Below are 26,814 nucleotides of genomic sequence, written 5' to 3' on the forward strand. Positions count from 1 at the left end.
GTAAGTGGATGTGGAGAAATTCTCATTGTGAGATTTAATGCCATGTGAAAGGCCAAATAACCAAACAAGAAGGTGGCAAGGAATTCAAAGTAGTAGAGATCGTTTGTGCATCAGAATAATACTCATCTACATTCGTCAACTGCTCATGCAAGTTCTGAATTTTGTTAAGATAATCTTGCATAGTATCACCTTTGTCAATCTTCACATTTTCAAGCTTCTTTTTCAAGAAAGAAATGTGTATCTCACTTTTCCTAGGAAATATTTGCTCAAGTGTAAGCCATGCTACTTGTGACAAAGTAGCAGACCGTACATGTGGGATTATGGACCGTTGAACTGCCAATGCATTAAGTGACAATGCTTGGGCATCTCGAGTGTCCCAAGCCTGTTGTGCAACTGTTCCTTGGGGAAGTGGCTGAGTTGGAGCTAGCCTTTGACCATGTCCTCCTTGGGGAGGAGTTGTAGGAGCCACAACTCCAGGACGGACTTATTCACTACTGACATACTCCCAAAGATTTTTAGCAATGAGCACATTCTTCATCATGAAGGACCACAGAGAATAGTTATTGCCGTCCAATCTATCCTCTTTAGATACATAAGTGAATACATGATTCTGTCCTTTATTAGCCTGGATAAATGTCACTCTTCCAACAGGCGCAAGAGCAATAACTAAAGTTGGATTAACCTAGAAATCTGCAAATTTTCAGTAATTACAGCAAACACCCACTTGTAATTAACAAAATTGTGTCACACTTGATCATTATTGTCCAATGTGCCGAAATTCCCATATATTTCAGCAAATAGCACGCTGTCCAATGCACATACAATGCTTACTAGCACGAAAAATGCAAAGCCCCAAAATTTAATTGTCCAAAGTGCAATATTTCAGTCAATTTCAGACTGAATCTGCAGACCATGTGCCAATGTCTACCAAACATGCCCCGAATTTTCTTACCCGAATTCCAAGACATTTTTGCGATTTGTGCCCAAAAGCACTTGCTGAAGTAGAAATGCACCATTCTCTGTGGAAGTCCTTTGCTGTAGCTTTGATTTTTCGAATAAAGTAATGAGATGTACTTGTTACATTTGAGACAAGCGGAAGACGAGTTGGGTGAATGTCAAAACTGTCCAGGTTAGTGGCGGCGACCTGGAGGAGTAGTAGGAGCTAGCGTTGGAGTTGGTGGTGCACAGGCGGTAGGTTGGCGTATAGGGCGTCAGGCTGGCAAACAGGGCGGACTGGGCTGCTTTTGTGACAGGCAGGGGTGGCAGGTGCAAGCTGCACAGCTTGCTGCATTGCAGAGCAGGTGGCACTATAGGTGGCGCATGTAGAGTTGGGGGCAATGACTAGCATTGTGCAAGACATGCTGACATCAGCAATTGTTGGGTTGACCGGTCAGGTGTGTTGTAGGTGGTGAGCTTAACGCAAGACTGGATAGGGAGAGCTTGTCGAGGTTGAGTTGACGAACCTCGAGTTGCTTGATGAGGAGCTTGGCGAACTTGGGTGTTGTGATACCAAATGTGGAAGATGGAGATGGTAGCTATTAGCTTAACATGCATTGTAGACAGTAGAGAGAGTGAGAGTGTAGACATAGCTTGATACATGATTCATTCACTAGTGTTTAAGACAAGTACAAAGTACAATCCTGAGACCTTAGGGTTGTGTAAGTGCCTTAAGGTGTGCTTATACCTAAAAGTGTGTAAAGTGTGGTAAGTGACTAAACTGTGTAACATAAACACACAAACAAAGAATAATGTGAATGGGCGAAAAAACCTCTCTTACGAAGAGTAAAATGTGCCCCAATATCCTAATGCGAATCACCAATACTCCTCTGTGAGCGTAGGTGTGAGTCAAAGCCAACAGAACCGTAAATATTTCAACCTAGCGTTTGAATTAGTTTAGGAAATACGAGGGTTTCTAAGACGTCCCCCTAGGATCCAACCTACACACGAGACACGACACAAGCAACCCTCACAATGAAAGGGATTGGACATCGGACTTGCATCCCAGCGATAGAGCCAAATGGGCTCACCTTGAGCCTGGGAGGTAGCAGCACTCTAGGTCACGACCACATCTCAAGAGGTTGGTGTCCTATACCACTAACCCACGGGCACAATAGGGCCTTGAGTCCTATAAGTAGGAGTTGGCTGCGCTAACCCTGAAGTGTCCTTAGTGGATTTGCACTAAGTCACTTTGTAACCGCTGTGACCAATGCTACTAGCATCCATCGGGATGTCTAGGGTTTTACAGTTTCCTTGTACACTATTGGCTCATTGTTGTTCTAGGGGACTTTGTTGCTGTCTTTTTCTCTAATCAGGGTTGCCACATTTGATGGCATCTGATTAAAATTGTCTAGATGTTAGCACTACTGTTGGTTCCTTTTGGATTTAAATGGTTAAGTAAGTTCAATTGCCACTTTGCAGAAAAGGACTTTGCCAAGATGCACTTTGTATTGTACCAAACAAGCACTTGCCAAGAAAAGGAGTCGAATGTGAGTTCAGTACAAAAACAACAAATAGATAATCAGTAATCTCTTACAAAAGTCTAGTGTGTACAAAAAAGTACTGAATAGAGGCAGGACTCAAGGGCAAGCTGCAAGGATCTGGAGGCTACAAATTACAGCTGGAGCAGCAGCAATAGGGGTTCAGGTAGCTGAAAATACAATTGTGTGCAAGCTAGTGATGGCAGAAATTGGCTGAGTGCAGCCTCCTAGATGATGGCAATGGCTGGAATTGGCTGGGCGAAGTTTAATAATGCTGGGAGAAATTGGCTGGGTGAAGCCTCCTGGATGATGGCAATGGCTGGAATTGGGTGGGTGAAGTTTAATAACGGTGAGAGGAGTGGGATGCGGTGAATGAGCTGGCGATGGCAGTTGGGGGCTGGACGAGGTGAAAAACAGCTGGACAATGGCTGGGGCAAACCTCAGATGGTTGGTGACGTCCTATATATGTTGTGGGCACATGTGGTAGATGGCTGCCTGGTATAGAATAATCAGGGATAGGATGGATGCCCACAACATGCTCTATAAATATTTTTGGGCATTTGTCCTACTGTTAAAAAAAAAAGCCTTTTTTTTTTTCGTATTCAGCATGCTTTTTGGGGCTGTTTTTTGGGGAATAACATAAGCATTACTGCAGAGTAATTTCTAATTAGTACATGCCTTATTCTTAACGGCTCAACATCCAAGCCATGTGCTTTCAAGGGTGCACTGCTTACAATATTAGTGAGGAGGGCATATTTGCCATGCTTTAGTGATCCATGGCTCAACATCCAAGCCGTGTGCTTTTGAGGGCGCCCTACTTAAAGTAACAGTGAGGAGGTCATATTTGCCATGCTTTAGCAATCCATGAGGGCCATCCTCAGATGATACATAGCTCCTTACTTGAGCTAGTTGCCTCCCATAAGTCTTATTTTCCCTTGGCATGGTTGTACTCTCTCCATGAGATAAATGAGGGCCATCCTCAAATTTGATATAGCTCCTCACCTGAGCAGTTTCTCCCTATAAGTCTTGTTTCCCCATAGCATCATTGTACTTTCTCATGAGCACTATTATTGGCTATCATGATTGTCAATCCAAAGAAGTTTAGCATGCCTTTCTCAGTTTCAGTCCTAAGCTTTCACTTAGGCAAGACATTGATATCACTCAGTTTTTCTCTTTCACATGTGTTTGTGTGCTCCCATGTTTCGGATTTAGAAGAAATTTTCAGCTTTTTGGTGTGTTTCATCCAGATTGAAGCCCCATGCCATCTTGCTATTTTGGAGTTGCTTTTGGGCTTTATGGACTATCTGGAAGCTCCACAACTTGGCTACATTTGAGCATGTCATTGTTGATGGCTATCTATACTTTTGAAGATCTCTGCACCAATCTGATAGTATATCCAGTAAAGGATTGGATTGGCCCGAGTTGGATACTTTTTATGAGTGCTTTTGATACTTTTTGGTTGAATGATATCATAGTGCTTGTCTTTTGTATATGGAACATTGTCATATAAAAGTGTGTGAGCTACAGCAAGGTATTTCTGTGAGCTTTGCACCCAACCCAAAACTTAGGGCAGTCTGTTTTACACCCCTGTCCAATGCCTTGATCTCTTTGGGTGGAGCCTTTTGCTTGTATTGGCTAATTCTTTGGGGTCTCATATAGCCTCAAAATGCAAAATTGAGACTTTGAATTCAAAAGAAGAGATTCTAGTACAAAAACTAGCTTAGAATGTTCTATAAAAGGGGATAATTGGCAGACCAGTTTCTTGTCCCTGTTATCATCACTTTCCTTGGTAGAGCAACCACAATTGTCCCTCTCCTTGCCATCTGCCCTCAGCCAAATGCTGGATGTGACTGCATTCATGGTCCATACCTGACAACTGCTCTAGAGGTGAGCACCATTGTTGCTGCCCTTGATGTGGCTGCTGCTGCCCATCAACTTGCTGTATCTGTGTTTGCAGGCCGTGCTGCAAACTTCAGGAGTCCGCTGTCCACAACAGCCCATGGCAACCTGATTGCTGTTGCACTTTCATTCCTGAGTGCTGCTTCTACCAGTTCTGCACCTGCCTGAGACTGACACATCTTGAAATGCAACATCTGCTGTTCCCATCTTTGCTGCCCAGATGGTTATCTTGCTGCCACAGGTCTGCCATGTCAGCTGCTCCCGCAATCAGCTATGTTTTGGCTGTTCTGGAGGGTTCCCTATCGGCTTTCGCTGCTGCTTTAGAGTCCAAGCCTTGAAGCACAATCCAGCAGCAGAAGACCCTCTTTGCACTTGAAAGGGCGAAACTGAGATAATTCCTGCTGTTAGCAGTTGCAAGTTGTCCAAGAAGTAAAAAAGGCTGGTAAGCCAGTAGACTGTGGCCATCTTAAAGGAAGAGGCAGTTAGGTTTGCACATACAATGAGAGACAACTTCCATGGACTATGTTCTGTAGGAAGGGTAGATATCATCCATCCAGTGGCCATTGCAGTGCATTGATGAGAACGCTCGTAAAGGAGGAAGGGAGGAAGGAAGGAGGCTTTAAAGTTTAGGGTGTTTTAGGCATCATTATGTTTGTTAAAAAGGTAGTTATAGATGGTGGTGCATATGATTAGCCATCTTGCCATTCATTTCATCAAGTTACGCGGTCGGTGACTTAACCTATCATTTGGGTGCAAAATTGTATTTGTATGCATTTCATTAATTTACCTGGCTAATATCAAGTGCTTCAATACGTTTTGATATATGGATTATTTTACACTTGGTTTGAGTATTGAAGTTGCACTGCTGACCTGTTTTATATAAATGTCATTTCAGCTAAAGTAATATCTGGATTACATAATTTACATTGCAATAACTTTTATTCAAGTCTTGTTGTCACTGGTTGATGTAGGTTGCAGAGAGAATAAATTACTATGCTCAGGATGGAGATACGGTAAGAGTTGCATCAAATTTTGCATTTCTTCTGTATGTCCTTTTGAGTATTTTCCAGAGCTAGTTGTTGTGCTGGTTCTTTCCTAAGAAGGTGCCGATGTAGGTGCATGTCATGCTTGCTTTGAAATGAATAGATTTTATATATAGTGTACATAGTGCCTCAGAAGTCAATTTTCTCAACCCTACTTTTGATTTTGAAAACAATTGCCCAAGAGGAAGAGTAAAGAAAAGACATGTACTATCTTGTAAAGACTAAAAGGTCTGTGAAACAAAAGGATTCCAAGGTAGCAATATATCTATGGGTTTGGGATTATGAATATATTATTGGTGTCTTTGTCTGTCTGTGCTTGGCCTTGCACTCATGCCAAGTGCAAGGTTCTATTAACACCCTGTGGACAGACACAGGGCTTGTTATCATTGTCAGCCTTGGAGATTACATATCCAGAAAGGGTTGCAGGTGCCATCGTATTCATTTTAAGAAATATCCTTTCTTGAGATTGCCCACATTTACATCATTTTGGTGAGGTGCTTATGTTTTTTTCCTTACTGGTCTCGCTGCTGTCTACAACTACACGGATGTGTTTATGCCTGCCATAACAGAATCTGTACCATCAGCTACATATATTCCTACTTTCTTGTAACTTCTTGGCTCCCCCAAGGCCCAAAGGGTGGAAAAAGAACTGCACACTTGTAATAAACACTGAATTTTCTTCATCCTCGACTCAATGTATCACCAAAATGAGAAATGGGCTTAATTTAATCAAAATAAACTCTAATTTTGATGCCCTTAGCTCTCGGTACAGTGGCCATTGCTCCGGCAATGAAGGATTCGAGACAGGGCATGCGGTGGATAAGTATGCAGCTTATGTGGTACAAGAGCAAGGGAAAAGTAATAAGGAGCAATGTGAAACTTTCATTAAATTGAAAGTTTCACCAAGTAAGCAGCTCACTTAGGGCACTTAAGTTATTAAGTAGCCCTGAGCTTAAGTTTGGTCTAGTGAGCAGCTCACTTGATTAAGGAGTATGGAAACTTGATGTTGGCTATTTGGGGCTTTCTTTTCGCTCTCATTTTTGGAGCAACCCAAGTTTGGAGAGCTGTAGCAGTAAATGGAGACACATGCTTGCTGATATTTCATGATGAACAACAAGAGGAGAGTGTTTTGCAGCCATACTGAGGTGCTAGATTGTAGACATTTGGGAATTAATCTTTTTCTTTTCCTTTCTCTCTCTCAGGTTTGCAAGCTCTATTTTACAGTATATCAAAATTAGGGTTTACTGTTTACAACATATCAATGGCTAGAATTTGCAGAAATCTGCCAATTCGGGTGTGGAATTGCTTGCTGAAGACATTCTAACCAAAACCCCCAGTTTGACTCTTGTTTTGAACAGGGTTGTCTATGTCCGATGGACAGGTCCAATTGTCCAATCACTGTCCTGCTCGACATGTCCAATCAATTTGAAGCCGTCCGATGGTGCCGATTGTCTAGTTTATTGGTCCATTGTGTGCTTGCCCGAGGTCAAAATTTACTGTTTCTTGCCCATATTTTAACCGTTTTAGGCAAGCTTTTCCCTCAGCTTCCCCAACATCACTCTTTTCTTTCACACACAAACTCTCTTTCTCTCTCTCTCTCAATCTAGCCATCTCATTCTCTCTCTCTCTCTCCCCCTATCTTTGACATACACATACAATGCAGTCATCTCTCTCATCATTCACACATAGACTCAAATTTGAAATCTCTCTCTCTCTCTCTCTCTCTCTCTTTTCATAATGAGTAATTATATGAATTATGAAAAAAAGTACAAGATAGCAAGATTACAAAGTGCAGGGTGACCCTAGGCCATCATGTATGAACCAAATACAATGGATTCAATAAGTACAAAAGGATGAGAGTGGAAGAGACACCTCGAGACTAGATAGACACAAGGAATCAAGAGTTTTGACGGGATTCGGCTGTGTGGGTTTGTGCCTTTGCTACCAATGTTTCTAATACACGATATTCAAAGAAGTCCCTAGAATCCCAAAGGGGTTGGGCCTTTGACAACCAACCCATGAGGATGAAGACGCATTTGTAGTGTGAGGGGTGGAACCTAGATACTTGTGATCTCATGAGTAATGACTCTATCAATAGCATCAAAGGCTAGTTGTGGAGGTTGGTGGATCTTTGGTAGTAATAGGAATTCGAGTAGTCGGTGTGTCAGAGGATTTGTCTTTGTGACACATGTAAGTGTAGAGGGGGTGATGTGAAGAAGAAGGATCGGTAGGTGCTGTGGGCATGGAAGTCTCCTTTGATTTTTCCTTATTGTGTGGCCATATGTGTGTTTCTAGATTTGAAGAAGAAATCAATTGCTTGCCTTTGGACTAACTGGGCCCAACAATCCGCTACTTTGAAGATGGTAGGGGTGTGGTGTGATCGTTGCTCATGGGCTGGTCCACGAAGCTACTCTTTTTGTATGGATATTCGGCCATGAAAGTATCCAATTGACCACGGGAGAAACATTGGCCAGCAGAAGTACCCCACTTGAGTCGAAACCAAAGAGGCTGCATACCATTGCAATGGAGGCGCAACCAGTTGAGTCTCTTTCTAGCCATATCTCATAGCATACAAAATTGATTGCGGTTTGTTGCCTTTAGGCTTGGGGGCACCAACACATGACCCACTACAACCATTGCATCCTTGAGAAGGGCTCGGTAAATAGTTGGGCACCTCTCCACTTCCACATGCCTGTTTGAGCAAACTTTGGAAACCTGCCATTGGATGCCATGGGACAATATGCACCAGTTGCGTATGCAAGAAAAGGGGCTGTTGATAGAGAAGAAAATCCTATGCTGAAGTAGAAAGGAGTACAACCTGATAGAAACCAGGTGGATCAGAAAATATCTCCTCGACACAATCAATTTGTCAAAGGGATACCAGTCATTGACGAGTCCTGGTTAGCACGAGAATCCAGCTGATGAAGAAGAGAATGAGATCTCGCATATGAAAAGTAGAAAAGGAGCGAAGAACCCTTGAGTATTGACTTGTGCATCCAGAATTTCTCCTTTGCGTAGGCAAGAATTGCTGGATGATGATGCTCAACATACTCCTCCAAAAGAGAGTTCATAAACTCAAGTAATTGTTTCCAATTTGGTTTTGGCAAACCCTTCAAAGTAGAAGCCACTTGAGCATAAGAGCTAGATGGAGAATCTTTTGAGGCATGGGTTTTTGGGGGCAGCAGTAGACTCATCATGGAGATGCTTGTTGTGCTTGACAGATGGTTGAGCGTTCGAATGGATTGGGGCCATGTCATTAGTATAGGGCACCATGTTTTCTTCCACAACATGTTTTTCCACATCATCTTCTTCTACATCCATGGCTGGAACCAAGCCTGCAGCTTCCTAGTCTGTATGGATCGAACTTAGATCCACCATGGAGCAGGAGCATACATGTACTAATGCAAGTCCTCTTGCAACATAGGTGGAGCAATCTTGTCAGGTGGCAGGGTAGAACAGACAGGTTGTGAGTGAAGATGCCGTATTTTCAAGGCATATAGTTAATCCACAGTGGGGGCAGCAGGCAGCCCGCTCTCTCGCTTTGTCCCTCTCTCTTTGCGTGGCTGCACAGATTTTGTGGAAGGGGTAGATGATACTAAGGGTAGATCACACAAGCCGGTGTTGGCAACTGATGAGGAAGGTGACAATGTCACAGGGTACTAGGAAGGGGTGTAAAACAGGTGGGCAAAAGTTGTCCCATGCTCTGAAGAAGCAGGGTGAGGGGACCTTGGGCACATAGATGGCGTGTGGCATGTGGAGCATAGGGCGACAATGGGTGCATAGGGAGGTAGCAGGTTAGGCAGCACACAGGGCAGGAGCCATCTTGCTTTTCCTGCATCCCTCTCTTCCTCCCCAACCCTAAATCCTAAAATTACTCTCCCTTTCTTGATAAATTTGTCTCTCTTCCTCCATCTTATTTATTCTTTTGACTCACTTGAGCTTTCTACTCTCTCAGCTCCCTTAACTTTCAAGCACTCTTGCCAAAGCTCTCTACTCTCTCAAGTTCTCTACTCCCTTAACTTCTCTACCCTTCCTACTCCATCAAGCTCACTTTATTGCCTCAACCTCCCTACCCTTCCTACTTCATCAAGCTCTCTCTACTCCCCTAACTTCCCTACCCTTTCTACTCCCTCAATGACTCCATCCTCCACCCTCCACACTCTTGAGTCTCTACATCTTAAACTCTCCACCTCCACCTTTTCTACATTGTATGTTTTCAAAGAATTGAGTCTATGAATAGGGCTGAAAGACTATATATATGCAGGGTTGAAAAATACATGAGAAAGCATGGATTATTGGTAGTAGAGAATAGCATCTCTAGTATGTATGATGGACTGATTTTTGTGGACAAAGTGGTTGAAATTCCAACAATGCTGAATCTGAAAATATGGCTGAAAACATGTTACAGTTTTGATTATTGAGTATGTTTCAAGTGATAGAGGAGTTTGTTAAGTAGGAATGATTATGTCTGAATAAAAGGGTTGAAGCTATGGTAGAGATAAAGTACAAATTTGTGGACAAGAAAATTAAACTGGTTGCAATGTCATTGCCACCAGACCGAGAAGAAATGTATGATTTGGCATCTAGATAGCCAAGCTTAAGGGATCCAAAGGGAATCGGTCACCAAGTTATTGTGGAATTGCTTAAAGAGCTAAAGATTGGTTATAATGGATTTCTCTTCCTTGCAGAGAGGAAATGCTTGGAGGAGATGATATCTAGGCATGGTAAAGCATTGGTGTTTCAGCCATCTGGAGTAGGTTGTGTAGATCCAGGTCCTGTGGCTCTTATGGTTATTTTATTCATTGTGCATATCCAAGGAACTTGTGACCGACATAATGGGCTGATTGTACCACACACAATGCTATGATAGGGTATATGCTAGCTGAACTAATATATGGACAAAAGCCGATCATGCCAATGGTGGACGGGGTGACTTGAGAGGAGCTGCTAGCTTTAAGGATCCATTAGTTGGAAAGAAGGCTAGAAGACAAAGAGATTGTAGTAGAAAGACTGAGGGTATCTAGGCTTCGAAACAAATAGAGGTTTGACAAAAAGCACAAACTTACACCAAGGGCTATAGAGGATGGAGATTGGATAGTTGTATACAATAGCAGCTTGCACAATCAGCATGGTACCATCAGGAAGGTCTCTAAGAGAAAGTTTGGTCCCTATAATGCTATCTATGCTCTTTGTGAGTTGGATGGTACAAATGTGAAGATTCCAATTGTAGGAAAGAGGATCAAACTGTTTAAGAGAAGAGATTCAGACAAAAATGAAGAGGATGGACTGGACCTTGAGCTTATTGATGACAGTATAGAAAATGAGCAAGGGGAAAGCTATGTACTTGCTGAAGATGAAGAAGTTTTGGCACATGTTGGAGGAAAGCAAGTTTACAGTGGCTAAGGTGAGAGTGCTGTAAGTACAGTACATACAGGTTGCAGAGTAGGTTGTCGTAGTTCACAGTTTTCGACAGCTCTAATGTTCTAAAATCTGGTGTTAATTGGAGAGCCTCTGATGATGTGCAACACATCTAGGGTGTACATTCACACCTAAGGAAGATCCCTTCCAAGTTTGGTAGCGAATTGAGTAAGTATGGAGGAGATACATGTGTTGGAAGGTCAATGTCAATAGTAGACTGCACACAAGAAAATAGGAAAGCAGGCTGTGCAAAGTTTTTTGGGGCAGCAGCTTTCAAAAATCGACTTTAGTGCTTTCAGGGAAGTTATACTTTGGAATTGAGGCTATAGCTTTCCTTCAGAAAGCTCTCCGATTCAAGCTATAGTTAGAAGGCTATGAGTAGTTTTATATTGGATGTCTTGATTGACAATTTTTTGAGAGCAAGAAGGGTCTAATCATGGTGGGTAGAAAGCATTGACTAAAAACCAATAACCTACAGATTGAATAGTGTGGCACCGAAGGATGTGCAAGTGTAGAGGGGGTGGATGTCGTGTGGTATCATATCTAATGGACAAAACAGTGAAAGAGTCCGCCTTTATGGGAAGCTCATTTATATGCCTACTACTTACTTATTGGGTTGTTTGCATAGTGATTCGACACAGAGATTTAATAAGTGGCTTACATCAAAGGAACTTTAGTCTTCTTTATGTTACTTGACAAGTTCATGTGGTTTATGCTTAAGTTTAGATGTTTATAGGTCACATTACACAGGAAGAGCTTTTACCTAGCCTTAATGTATGCTTTCAGAGACTTTATGAAGGGCTTTTGGGGTTGAAATTGGACGTGAATAAGGGCAAGGAATTGAAAGCAACTGTAGGGAGAAAAGGGGTGCCATCTGCAGAGAATTTGTTGATAAAAAACATGAAGGAAAATGGAGATATCTCATGTTTTTGGTTCATGAAGAGAAATGGCTCATAGTAGGGGTAACATCAAGAGAAAGCAAAGCTTGAAAAGAGAGTTCTTGGAGGTCTTTCATGGACTGATTTACAACAGGTCATTGCTATAACACATCGCAAACATGCAGAGTATTGTAGTCAATAGCTTTGGTAGTTAAAGCTCTCTTGATCCAGGTGCCCTCTCTTACTTGTAGCTATCATAGTGAGATATAGTATGGACAAATTTAAAGATTTCTTGATTTATTGTTGGAGGTCTAGATACAAGAGATTATTTTGGGATGAAATTAGTGTCTTCTCAAAGCTCTAACACAGTGCTTCTGGATTTATACAAGCTGCTTTGTCTTGAATGAAATCTTTGCATATACGGGTTTTGTTCTTGGCAAAGGGGTCTATGTCTTGAGTTTGGATCATATGTACAACAATTGAATTGATATATGCTGAGTATTATGTGAGCTATTGTCTCAGTGAATGTATCATGAGCTATCATATCAAACTTGTTTGAACTGGATTAATCTAAGTTGTATAAGCTCTGAATTAAAGACTCCACTAAAATTAAATTACAATATTTCTTGTGTGCCTATTGCATATTACATTCGTTCTGTTGAGATTTCTTCACTCTTCTTTATGATTATGGTGATTTAGGCCTTATAGTTCCTCCCTTGACATTTAGTTTTATCCTTTAAATGTATATCTCAATGAAAATGAACTCAAGCTCTTAGCTAGCATAGCTAAAACTGCAACTTTATTGGGAGCTTGGGGAGATAAACCAATGGGTCTCTTGCACTTGTGCACACCGGTGTGCCATTGTTTCACCTCATGCCTCTAGTGGTGGTGCTTTCACTTTGACATTGAAATTTGCTACTACCTGTGGCCATGATGGGGCACTTTAGGTGCATAGTTGCCTCCGTACGTGGTACGGAAGAATTCGTATGGTATGATCCGTACGATACGATTTCGTATCATTTCGTACGCTAAAATTGGTCTCTTTCAGCCACCTGGCCTGCGCGTTCTCGTTCTGCGTTTCCTGCGCCCCCACATCCTGTGTTTCATGATTTTCCTGCACTATTGTGCTTTTTGGGGAGGTGGGAAGCCTTGGATACCTCACCCCACGCCCCTTTTCCGAATTCCAGCCATGCAAAACTTAAAAAGTGCTCCTCTTTGGATTTCTTCTAGGCTCTAGCTTGCAACCCTCTCTTTCGATTCCTTCTCTCTTTAGACTTTGATTGTTTGAACTTTGAACTTTGACCCTTTTCTCATCTACAAAAGGTGCTCCTCTCCTCCATGCTTCCACACCAATTCAGCAAGCACTTACAAGTTACCATTCTCATCTTCCTCTTTCCCGCACCCTATCGAAGCATTTGCCATTCTCAAATCTCATCTCCCATCCCCTTGGGTCTCTATCTCGCGGGCTGCACCCTATCAAAGGATTTGCCATTCTTATTTCCCATTTCCTCTCTCTCACTCTTGCTCTTTCAACTTTACCCTACAACTTTACTCCAACCCTCGGGCCTCTCGAGTCTCTCTCCCTTTCAACTTTCAAGACTCAAGTTTCAAGATTTGAGACTCAAGCATCTCTCTCTCTCTCTCTCTCTCTCTCTCTCTCTCGGGCCTCTTTATTCGTCATCGGCACCATGATGCGTGAGAAGCATGAGGCCTTCAATTTGCATGTGATCCATGTGGAGAGGGATACAAAGAAGTCCAACTCTCACCATTGGACGTGCAAGTATTGCGGGAAGTGCTATACAAGTGGTACAACTCAGCTTCTCCAACATCGTTCCAAGACGGGGGGGCAAGTTGCTTCATGTAAGGAGATCCCTTAAAACATTGCGGAGGAGATTTTTGCCAAGATGAGAGGGGGATCCACAAGAGGAGGAGGAAGTGGCTTATCGGCACCAACTCCTATGCCTACTAACGAGGAAGCATCCAATGTGGGTGTATCTTCAATCGATGCGGGAGAGGCCTCTACCATTGGTGGTGGGGGCTTCACATCTGCATCCGGCTCTTGTAAAAGACAAAGAGTGGAGGCTCATGTGGTGCCGGAGAGACAATCGTCTTTCTCTCAAGCTCCTGGTCATGTGCGTGGATCGGTTGCCTTTCTTAGAGAAAGGCAACGACTTGCGGATATTGAAATTGCACGCACAGTGATTGAGTGCAATCTTGCATTCAATTTCCTAAAGCAAGAGCAATGCAAGAAGATTGTAAAATCCATTGCCAATGTGGGTCCATGTGAAGGATGGACCGGTGTCACATACAACGACATGAGGACGAGAAAGATTGATGAAGAGAAGGGGAGGATTGATAGAGCCCTTGATTCTATTGGACCGCATGGATAAAACATGTTTGCTCCATTCACACCGACAGATGGAGTGATCGTAAGAAACAGGGCATCATCAATATACTCGCCTCATGTCCAGTCAGCACTTACTTTTTGCGGGCCGTAGATACCGGCAAGAGGGGGAGAAAAATGACGGGCGTTCATCTACGGCGCATTTGACAAGCTATTATTGAGGTATACATTGTAATTTGCGTTTTAAATTTGTTTCACTTTCTTTCACTATGACAATATCATGATTCATAATTGAAATTTGATTTATACATAACTTGTAATTTGTAAATTGTGGTCGTAGATGGGTCCTTAAAATGTGGTGCAAGTTGTTACTGGCAATGCATTGAATTGTAGGCGCATGGACCGTTTGCTCGAGGCCGAGTTCCCTACAATTGTGTAGACTCCATGTGCAAGTCATTGTTTGGACTTGCTCATGGAGGACATTGGGAAGCTCAAGTGGATGAAGAGGGTGGTTCGCAAAGCTACATCAATTGTCACATTCATCACGGTAAAGGTAAAGGTGCTTGCGATGTATCGTGAGCATAGCAGACTGGAGTTGAAGAAGCCTTCTTCAACTCGCTTTGCTTACATGTGGTTATTGCTAGATCGCCTTTCTGAGGTGTAGTCCAGCTTGCGCCAGAGAGTGGTGTCGACTCTATGGAATGAGTGGGATGAGCATGGGACAAAGGAGGCAAAAGCCATGCATCGCTTGTGCCTTAATGAGCAGTTTTAGCAAAAAGTCTGTGCCATTGTCATTGTCGTGACTCTCTTTTATAGGGTGTTACGTATGAGTGATTGTGAGGGGTCCACCATGGGCCTTCTCATTTACTTCTTTAGAGCGGCATTGACAGAGGCACGTGCTTATATAGTGATCACAGAGACACAGCGTGCACATGTTTTAGAGATAGCAGAGAGGAGATGGGTGTGGATGCATAAGTCCATCCATGGTTTTGCCGCATTGGTACATCCAGCCTACAAGTCACCAACGGTCATGGATGATAGAGAGTTCCGTTCAGACTAGCTTGCTTATTTGACTCATGTGGTTCCTGTTGATGACCACAATGTAGTGCTAGAGGAGCTAGGATGCTATGTAGATCAGAGAGGGCATGTGGCTTTTGCTTCTCCCACTTGTTGGAGGAGAGAGTTACTTGTGAAGCCTTTATTTTGGTGGCAAAACTTTGGATACGCACTGGAGACCCTTCAGCCCTTAGCCATGAGGGTCTTTGCCTAGGATTGCTCTTCGGGTGCATGTGAGAGAAACTGGAGTGTCTATTTTCTCATTCACACAAAGATTCGCAATCGGCTTAGCACACGACAGTTAGAGCGGCTAGTCTATTGCCGCACTAACTTATGCATGATGAGGGCTATGATGAGCATGGGTAGTCTGAAGCCGGTAAAGTTTAAACACTTAACCATAACATTTAAAATTTGTTGTTTTAACTTTTAAACTTTGAAGTTTGAAGTTTAAACTTTATACTTTACAATTTAGATTTTAGCATTTACAATGAATCATGATTAATCTTATGTGCATCACTGCATTGTGTAGGTGAATGTTGATACATTCAAGTTGACCAGGCGACACTCTTCCGAGTGTACATAAGGAGTTGGAGGAGGAGGAGATGATTTTTGCAGAGCTCTATAGAGAGCTTATAGCAGCACATACTGGTGACATTCGCATTCAGCGTGCTCGTGGGCGAGGAGTTCGAGTAGATGGTAGTAGGGGCATGGCCATTCGACGCCCTCCATCATCGAGGAGGGGTGGTTCAAGTGGCTTACAGATATATGTAAGGTAGGGCTCTAGTAGCTCACATCCTGTGCCTCATGATGATATCCCCTCCTTGCCTACACAGCTGCCACCTAGGGAGCCATCATTTGATGATAATGGTAACCTCATTAGTGAGGATGAGTATGAGTGCGTCTCATCATCGGATGCCGAGGAGTCATCTTCAGACTCTCCTGATGAGCACTCAGATGGTTTTTATGATGATGATGATGGTGATAGTGATGCCTCATCATAGATTCATCATTCATATGACATAAGTCTCTTTTTTTTTGTATCAGATATACTAGACTGTAGTTGTATGATATATCGCATGTTTTGCGTAGCCCATGCGACTACGATGGTCACCCTCATGTATTCATCTTATTCTGTAATGAAATGGCTATTTTCACTTTAAACATATATTCTATGATCTATCATTTAATTATTTATGGTTTTTGTTATTTAAAAAATCATCTTAAAATTTTTTCGTACTAATATCGTACCGTACCCTATAAAATGATAAGGTACCAATTAGTACTATATTTTATCATACCGTACCGTATCGTACCTTTCATACCTGAAAACTATGCTTAGGTGCTATGCAAGGCATGGGAGTGGCTCAAGGAGTACTCCAGGTGTGGCACATGAGGACATGCCTGTCTCTACCTCCCATATAGAGCTTAGAGGGCCGGAGTATGACGACGAGGGAAATTCACATAATGATGGAGATTTTGTTGAGGAGGGTAATGACTCCTCTAGTGGTGGTGAGAATTCTTTTGACTTCGATATTGAGAGTGATATGAGTACTTAGAGCGTTTATCTCTATCCGTTTTGAGATCGCCAATTTGGCTCATAATATGGTTGTTGGTTTCATACTACACTCTCATGTGAACTCTCGCTTGCACTTAGTTTTAAGTCTTGATTTAAGTCTAAACATTATGTATAGATTTCAAACTGTATGTAAAATTCTTTTAAATTGGACTTAGATCCAAGAGTCATTAGTCTGATTAGTATGGTACTAGTATCAGATGCTATTAGACGTTACAGCCTTGGTTTCGTGTTGCCAAATCATTGAAGATTCGGGGCAGACATTAGGGCAAATGTATTCCAACATGCAATTTGATTTTGTAGGCACCATTGAAAGCATTAAATTCAACTTTTGAGCCTAGGGAAAATGCATTCGAGAGAGCAAGTTTATAGTCCAAATTACTTTAATTTGACAATGAGCTGAAGGTGCATTGGTTAGGGGAAAGCTCTAAGATTTTTGAACAATTAGGATTGAGGTGTAATTCAGCGAATTGGATCAGTCTTGGACTGAGATTCTTGCAAATTTCTTGTTGATTGCATTGTGGCAGCAGTGAGGGACCTTGGATGCATTTCTCAATGTCATGGTTAACATTAGAGTGATTGCAGCTTTGTATACTTGAAGACACACTGCTTTGAGTGTGTAATTGATACAAATTCAAAGCTCATTGGTCAAGGTTGGAAATAGTAATTGAGGACATAGCAATTGGAGCGAATTTGGTCCATTGAAGAGCGAGGCACATGAGGAATCATTAGGTGAGTGGTCTATGATAACTATGTTGATTGCATGAGCGGGTTACAAGTGGTTCATGTAAAAGCTTATCTTCAATATTAATGAAATACCATAAAGGGCGCTCACCTTGACGGTCAATCTGGTATTGTGTATTGTGCAAGAGCACTCTAGCTCTTAGGTTCTTTGTATCATTTATTTCTTTGCTAAATTGAATAGTGTGTGCGCTGTAAGTTTATGTTCACCGCCCTATAGATCAGGTCTATAGGATGGTTTCATGGTTCTGTTTTATCAGGCCATCACCATCTTTCCTAAGGGGGTGAGCTCTGGTTGTTTGGAGGTGCACTTTTGAGTTTTGGCTTGCTGTAATTCAGTGCACTCTGGTGAATTTTTGGAAATTCAGCAAAGATGTCTCATAGGACTGAGATGAAGTGATGACAACTCATTGTCCTCTTCCGAGGAGCAGTTGTTGCATAGTACAGGTTCGATTGAAGGTTATGCCAATGTTGGACATCAACACACTAATGCAACTGATACCACACAAGGGAGAGCTTGTGAGTCACTGAAGGAAGATGACACAAATGTAATGCTTTAGGTGTAATTGAGGAATGCAGTGAATGCATTAGCATAGGTTGCTCAGCACCCAAAATATTCTGGTGTAATGCTTGGACCTCAAAAGTCAAAGCACAAGAAGAGGCATTCACAGTCTAGATGCGCTAGAAGAGCACAAGGGCAACAACTTCAGTCTATGCCATTTAATGGGAAGCAACCCAATGTGCATAGGGATCCAATTCAAGAGTCTATATATGGTAATGGTGCTAGTATGCCTGCAAAGGGAATAATTTAGCATGCATTTTGGCATCCAACAATGCAGCAACCATTTGCATATCTAGGCTATTTTGGAGGTGGTTGTAGTGCTCTAGGATATGGATAGCAATGCATCAAGTGGCTTGGTATGCAAGTAACTCATGGTGCTGGTTTACAGCCTGGTTTGCATCACTTATAGGGTAATGTTTTGGTGGTGCACAGCCAAGACTGGCATTTATGGAAATATTGGCATGCAGCTAGGGTTGCAATCAGGCTTGTATGGACGTGTGGGAGGCCCTACGGGATTGTATGAAATGCAAAGTTTAGGGGGCTGGTCCTAATAAGCCAACCATGGGTGTGCCTATTGCAAATGCATGAGTGGTACCTCCCGTGCATCAATATTTGCAGCCACCAATTTATGATAATATGACGCTTATGGGAAAGGCTAAATATTGCTAGGAAGGTTGAAGTTTCCCATCATTATCTAGTGAAGTTTATAGACTATGCATTATTGGATATGAAATGGATGGAAGAGAGTGGCCTAGCAAATTCACCTCAATTGTTGTCGCTTTACCTTGAGGCATTTTAGTTGGAACCAACCTTGGTTATAGCTCCATTAGACTCAATAGAGTGCAGATGTGGAGCATTGGTTGATGCTCAAGAGGGGGGTTGTAGTTCCACTCCTTTTGGTTAGGTACGCTTAGATATCTAGTGGTTGGTTGATATACATTATATACACCTAAGGTACTATGTGCTGACAATATATTTGCTTTGGGACCTACTATGATTTGTTGCTTTAGGTCATTTGTGTTACAAGTTAGTGTATTTGTTTGGTATGCAAAGTGTAGGGCACTAAGTGGATGTTTGTTTATCTTGAATGGGATGCTTTTATGCTTAAGATGTGTTGCCAATATTGATCTCTTTGTATGGCCATCATGGTAAGTCTTATGAAGCACTATGAATCTCCAAGGATGGCTATGGGCGTAAGTCTTGTCAAGCAGCCATGGCTATGGGCATAAAGGCTTGTAAAGTAGTCGTTATGGGTGATTGAGATATCTAGTGGAGTTTAGTATATGTGAAAGCATTGGAGTATGGCATGTGGATTCATGCATGGTATCCTCTATTGTTCTTGAAGATCAAGTAAGAGATGTGACACTTTTGTCATATGAGGTATCTTTGCTCATGGACCATTGGTGTATGCCTTTTGAAATGCACTTGAGGATGTTGCTTTCATTTGTGTATGTTTGCACAAAGTATGACTTTGGGATGGCCACAGGATAGGGCAATCGCATGACATGAATTGTTGTTTTGCAATTGGTTAGAGCATTAATCATAGACTTGTATTGAGAATCATTGCATATGTTGGTTGGCTGTTTTTGTATACTTGGTTTATTGATCTTAGATGTGGGCTTTGAGGATGATAAACAATTGATATAGGAGTTGGTCAATCTCTTGTTGTAGCAGCTTGGTGTGTTTGGACCTCTAGCAAGGAAAGCCTATGCTATGTCGAGCTTGACAATTGAATGGATGGATTCTTTAAAATGTACAATTGTCTTTGGTGTCAATAGAAGTTGAGCTTTGAAATGTACGATTGTGTTTGGTGTCAAAAGAAATTGAAGTTTACAATTATCGAGTATTGATGTATTGATGCTATTGAGAAAACAATTTTAAGACTTTTTTTGGCCAACTTTGAGACAAGAAATGGATCATTCTCTAAGGAATTTGTAATGTCTAAATGAAGTTGGGGAACCAAGAAATAGTTACATATGTTGCTATTGTAGTTGTGATCCCTAAAATTAGGGATCATAGCTACAATAGTTACATATGCTTATGCATTGACACCTCTAGTAGAAGTAAGCTTGGGGGACCAAGAAATAGTTATCAATAGAGAAATTTTAATAAATCTCCATCGAGAAAATTCTACTATTATAGGTGTTGGGATCATGGGCACTTTGCTAGGGATTGTCGGAAAGAAGTGTAAAAGCTGAAGGCCATTGTTAGAAACTAATAACCATGGATATATATCATTATGATTGGTTGTTTACTAGTACAATGACTACCAACTTGCATTGTTGTATATTGCCAATACTATCACAAATCGCATGGTGGGGGAATTACTTGAGCTATTGCGCCAAACATATACCATACATACAAGAGGAGGCTCACTCAAGAATACGAGAAGAGATGGAGGCCAAAACGTTTTCTTGTGGTTTATTCTTTTTCTTTTTTACACAATACAATGTACACAAATTATAGATAAGATACAACATAAAGAAAAGTGGCCTATTAAGTCAAACAGTGCATAACTAACTATACTAATCGATTGGGGCTATAACTATGCTACTCATAGGTAGGTGTAACAAACTAAATATAATAAGTGATAAGTTAGTGGTCATGTGAGGATCATAATGACCACTGACGTGCTAAGTGTAGAGGTGCGGATCCATCTAACCAGGCGGTCCATCATCAATGTCCGCACATGTTGAGCTTACCATCTCAATACTCCCTCTTAAGCTCAATTGTATCTCTGTAACTTCAAGTAAGCTTCACAATTTTTGAAGCTTCTTTGTATCCAATGCCTCTGTGAAAATATCAGCTACGTGATCCTGTGTATTGACATATACTAAGTTAAATTCATATATAAGTGTCTTCTCTCTTACAAAGTGGTAATGCACTTCAATGTGTTTTGTCCTAGTATGGAGCATTGGGTTCCTAGCTAGCTATATGTTGCTCATGTTGTCACAATGAATAATAACTCAACCATCTCCTTGTATATCTAAATCACCCAACAACTTTTGTAGCCATATTATCTCACATGCTACTATAGCAACATTTTTGTACTTAGCCTCTGTACTCGATAAAGTGACCGTAGATTGCTTTTTGTTGCTCCACATAACTGTTGCATTGCCAAGGGAAAACATGAATCCGCTGGTAGATCTTTTGTTAGACATGCTATTAGTCCAATGTGCATTTGTGTATCCAAACACTTGTGTATCCTTACTTACCTCAATAAAAAGTCCATAAAGCAAAGTGGACTTCAGATATCTCAATATGCATCTAATTGTATCCAAATGAGGCTTTCTAGATATCTGTATAAACTAACTAACAAGGCCAATAACATAACTCAAGTTTGGCCTTGTGATAGTCATGTATATCAGACTTCCTACTATCCTCCTGAACATAGTAGAGTCTTTTTTCTCATTCCTAACATCAGCTCTCAACTTCATATTTCGCTTCAATGGCACTGAAAGAGGCTTACATGCTATTATACTATACTTGGATAATATATCCAAGGTATACTAGCTTTGGCACAATCATATGTCATCATTACATTTGATTACCTCAATACCAAGAAAGTACCTTAGCTCACCCAAATCCTTTATCTTAAACTTATTCTTCAAATGGTTATTGATTTCTGTGATTCCATTGTTATTGTTATCTGTAATGATCAAGTCATCCACATAGATGATTATGATAACCAAACTTGCATCTTCCTTTCTCACATAAAGTGAGTGATCAATATAAGAAACATAAAAGCCAATGTTGACAAGATACTCTTTGATTTTGTCAGACCATGCTCAAGGTGCTTGCTTTAGTCCATAGAGCTTCTTTTTTAAGTTGCAGATGTGGGATGCATAACTTACTGGTTGCTTTATATATATATCTTTTCTTGCCTTTCACCATATAGAAAGGCATACTTTATATCCATTTGATGTAAATTTCAATCTTTGGCTATTACTAAAGCAAGCACACATCTAACAGTTGCAATCCTAGCAACTGGATTGAATGCCTCTTTATAATCTATGGCATATGTTTGAGTATAGTCTTTTGCAATTAGCCTAGTCGTATACTTGCTAATAGAACCATTTGTATTATGCTTTATTTTGTAGATCCATTTAAAGCCAGTAGATTTCTTGCTCTTAAGCAATGATACCATATCTCAAGTCTTATTGGTTTTTAATGCAACCATCTCCTCATCCATTGTTGCATCCCCATGAGCATGATTAACAACCTCCTCAAAACAAGTGGGCTTATCATCCTTAACCAGCTTTACCATATAAGCATAGTTGTGAGTTGTATAACCTTCAAAACCAAATCTTTTAGTATGGTATCTAACCTTGCTAGACTTGCGTACCACTGGATTACTTAGTGGAGCCTTTACATGACCATGTGCTCTTTGTACATGTAGTTTATTGATTGAAGAAATACCAAGCCCATCATCCAAACTCTTTGGATCAATGGAATTTCCATTAAATCTCAAATGACTAGCGGATGCATCCTTACTGTTTGACACTTTCTTTTTCCCATTGTTTTTAGTTGCAACACTAGTAGATGCACTTGAAGACGTGTGATTGCTTCTTAGTCTCCCAGACCAAGGGCTAACTGTAGATTTGGTATCAGATGATGTTTCTAGTCCACTAAGTCTCCATGATTCTTGCTTTTCTTTGTGTATATAACTATCATGATCATGATCATCATCTAATGTATCACCATTCGATGCATACCAATTGCTCATCTCATAAAAAATAACATTCTCTCTCACTCTGAATTCACCTATGACAGGGTTATAACAATGATACCCTTTCTGCTATAAGGAATATCTAATAAAAAAAACATTTTTTAGCCTTTGGATTAGGCTTCTCTCCTAGCTTATTTGTCACATGAATATATGGAATATAATCAAATACTTTCAAGTGTGATATATTAGGTTTATTGCCTATAAAACATTCTTTGAGAATCATTGCATGGATTGCAACTGTTTGTAATACAGACAGCAATATGAATAGCTTCAGACAAGAAATATTCTTTTCAACCATCGATTCCCGTGCAACTATTGCAATATGCTCACTTTTTCTTTTTGCAACTCCATTTTGCTTTGGGGTATACTTGCAAGTAAATTGTTTCTTTATCCCATGAGACTTCAAGAAGTCATTGAACTCATTAGAGAGGTACTCTTTCTGTCTATCTGATCTTAATCCACAACTTTTTTGAATAATTATGAATAAACGTAACAAAATATTTGTTGTTACCAAGAGATGCTTTGTGTAGATTTCTAAACATCTGTATGCACTGTCAAAAGATGATGTACCAGCGAGACAATAGGGGTTGCGGGGAGGAACACAGAGTGAACTCAACAAACATGGAGAAGTGAAGAGAAGAGAAGATAGAAGAAACTCTGATGAATGGAATGATGAAGATCTGAATCATGGAGTGAATGTGATATTAGGGAAATAGAGTGCCATAGCACAAGGAAGATGATGAAGACAGCCACGAATCACAAACTGCAATGTCCTCGTGAAGGGGTGTGAGGGTAGTGGAGAGGTTGGAGAGAAGAGGTGACGGACTGAATGAATCAACCGTAAGGAATGAATGAGAGAGTGGTCTATAAATAGACACAGTCAATCTAGGATGATGCCCGTTTTTGGGGCTGCAAATTCTAAACGCAAAACGCAGAAATGCAAAAAAACGCAAATTGCGGGCAAAGGGTTTCTTAATACCCCCTCTCAAGGCCAAAAAGGGGAACAAGAGAAGAATGAGGCAAAGATGCAATGTTACATGCTGAAGAATGCTCATGTAGCAGGTGCCACTTGGATAGTGTCCCTCGTAGGGAAATTGTTCACTTGCCCAAGTGCCCTAGTGCAAAGATGATGAAATCATGCAATGCATAGGAGGAAGAAGATGTAGAATATCCCTAGGATCCAAGATTTCCACATGAAAGGGAACCTGCAGTAAAGAATAGTAGACAGAGTGAACTGGAGAACGTGAAACTCAACCTCGGGAGAGAAGCCACTAGCTCCGTGCATCCATGCAGGAAGGAATACAAAGGTCTCGTTACCAAGTTGTGGCTGAACCTTCAAGGCCTTGAGCTAGGTAGATCCTCGTGATTCTAGGTACAAGTAGAAGAGATGATTGCTCAAAGACAACCATCCCAAAAAAGTAGATGATGGGTAAAGAACTTCATGTGGAGTAGGTGCCCCCTCTAAGGTTGGAGGTAAAGGGTCCCCCTTGGAAGGTGAAGAAGTAGTAGGAGTAGGAGCCCTCTCGGAGAGTGAAGAGAGATCATCCCTCGCCAAATCCCTCTCTGAGATAGATAGGAAATTCAAAAACTCATGGATCACGGACTTTGTATCATCTGATGTCGAAGAAAGTGCCGTCGCGCGTGTCGAAGAAGGCATCTAGGGTGGTGAAGAACTCCCAAAGGTGACCTCTCAAACCTGAGTAGGTGAGGGTGAAGGGTGGGGCTTAGACTCTGAGCAATGAGTAGGGAAGAATCGCTACTTTTCATTGGAGTGGATGGGGAAGCCAAAGAAGAGGAAGGAGTCGAGCAACCACTGTCTCTCAAAGGAGTGGATTAATGGGAGATGATATTCAACAATCACTCTCTCTCGATGGAGCGGACTGCAAGATCGCAGGCCGTGGGAGCCACTATACCTGAAAATAGGTGGGAGAAGACTGCTGCTGGCATTGCGACGATCTCCAGGAGGTCGTAGCGCCAATTAATCCTCTGTGTGCTCGAAAGGAATTAGTGCGCATTGGATGTGACTTATTGCCTTGAGTATATTACTCTGATAGTTGATGCAGAATGATCTCTGTGGCCCAGAAAGGAGATGTGGCACAAGGAGTGCCGGGAGAAAGATGCATCTACTCGGGTGGGGTAGGGAGCAAAGGTTGAAGGCAGCAAGCGGCGGTGGGATGATCGTTCGTGCCCCAGTAGTAGCACCCAGTAGAAGGACAATTTGTCGATGGAGAGGCCATGGTACTGGAGAAGGAAGGGTGAAAGGGAGAAAAAGAATATCTCCCAATGCGCAACGGAAATGATAGAGAAATTAAATGTTGATGCCAAACCCGCCACCGGTCTTTGTCTTCTCTGATGAGGAGGATCTTTGTGGGCAAACGTAGACAAGGAAGGCTGGAATGAGAGTGTAGGAGAGAGAAAGACTAAAAATGCAGGAAAAACCAGCAGCAGCACTCAGTAAGCTCCGAACAATGTGTGGTAGGATGGAAACAGGCACGAGACTATTATAAACAGCAATAGCCAGCTTGGACCCAATGTTCTTTGCGTTCGCGGTGTGTGCAGCAAGCTGAAATACCTGAAATCTGCAAAAACGAGATTATTTTCTGAATGGAGAGTGATCAGCAACAATTGCTTTGCTGTAAACAGCTGCAGACTGCGGGTGGAAGGGTAGAAAGAGGTGCCAGACTGCAGATGATAGCAAGGGATAGTTGAGATTGCGATGTCCTTTGTGAAAGGGGTGTAGGCAACAAGCTGAAAACACATGAAACCTACAAATATGAGATATTGATGCAGTGGAAGAAGAAGAGAAGTGGATGTCGAACCTGCCACCGGTCTTTGCCATCAGTGGAGTGGAAGATCTTTGCCACTATTTGAGCAGGTCCAGCTCCGATACCGTGTCAAAAGATGACGTACCAGCCAGACAGTAGGGTTAGCGGGAAGGAACACAGAGTGAACTTGACAAATATGGAGAACAGAAGAGAAGAGAGAAGAAACTTTGATGAATGGAATGATGAAGATTTGAATCATGGAGTGAATGTGATACAAGGGAATGAGGTTACCATAGCACAAGGAAGATGATGAAGACAACTAGGAACCACAAACCGCAATGATCTCTTGAAGGGGTGTGAGGGTAGTGGAGAGGTTGGAGAGAAGAGGTGATGGATTGAATGAAATAGTTGTAAGGAATGAATGAGATGGTGGCCTATAAATAGGTACAATTAGTCTAGGATGGTGCCCCTTTTTGGGGTTGCAAATCCTAAATGCAAAACACAGAAACACAAAAAATGCAAACTGCAGGTGAAGGGTTTCTCAACATGCACAACACGAAGTATGTTTCTGCTTCTATCTCTATCATGTGAAAAAGATTGTCTTGTCTGCTTACCAAACTTTATGCTTCACATTGTTTATGAAATTCTGCAACTCTAAAAGTAGACAACCCTGTAACTAACCGTTTGGATTGCATTAATTTCAGCCTTTGCACATTTGCATGTCCAATATGTTTGTGTCATATTTCAATATCTACAACCACTCCTTTTTCTTTAGTATACATAGCATCATTTATAGCAAGAGTTCCAATATCTAAAGTGAACATGCGACCGACTCTACTTTCTTTTGCGACCAATATATACTTACCATTAAAATCTTTCACAAAGTAGCCATTTGCATTAAATTGAACTAGCAATCTTTGCTCTACCATTTTACCAACAAACACTGAATTCTTTGCGATAGATGGCATATGTAATACATCGGAGAAACTCTTTGTCCAACCATCATGCAAGGACAAAGAAACTTTTTAAATGTGTGAGATTGGGTGGCATGCATCATCATTTGTCTGCACATAACTTGGGTTTTGTAAATCCTACATTTTTTCAAACCTTTTCACATGATTGGTCATATAATTAGATGCACTTGAATTAACATACCTGACATCATGTGTCTCCTTTCCTATAGCAACATTCATCATATGTTGCATAACAAACAAATACTCATTTTTGTCTTCATTCTGTCATGAAGAGGATGTATAGTTTCCTTGCTGCAATTTATCACTACTGAAATCATCTTTCTTAGTATAACAATGGGCTATGATATGATCTATT

General features: G+C 41.4%; 1 protein-coding gene across 13 annotated transcripts in view; it reads left to right on the top strand.

Annotated features, from left to right (window-relative positions):
• The window catches only part of LOC148041066 (uncharacterized), a 179,939-nt gene that overhangs the window by 68,884 nt on the left and 84,241 nt on the right, over positions 1-26,814 (top strand). For 11 of the 13 annotated variants that reach the window (XR_015690655.1, XR_015690653.1, XR_015690654.1 and 8 more), the window contains exon 11: positions 5,348-5,389. Coding sequence is in view for 10 of the 13 variants with exons in the window: in XM_087676397.1 (XP_087532523.1) it covers positions 5,348-5,389 (42 nt within the window). In the remaining 3 variants the exon portion in view is untranslated. Of the gene's footprint in view, positions 1-5,347; positions 5,390-11,623; positions 11,860-26,814 lie in introns of those variants that run through there. The other 2 variants (XM_087676444.1, XM_087676452.1) reach the window with 2 other exon arrangements.

The sequence above is a fragment of the Lygodium microphyllum genome, chromosome 1, assembly GCF_053477565.2.
Source record: "Lygodium microphyllum isolate KBCC chromosome 1, Lygodium_microphyllum_v1.1.10, whole genome shotgun sequence".
Classification (NCBI taxonomy): Eukaryota; Viridiplantae; Streptophyta; class Polypodiopsida; order Schizaeales; family Lygodiaceae; genus Lygodium; species Lygodium microphyllum.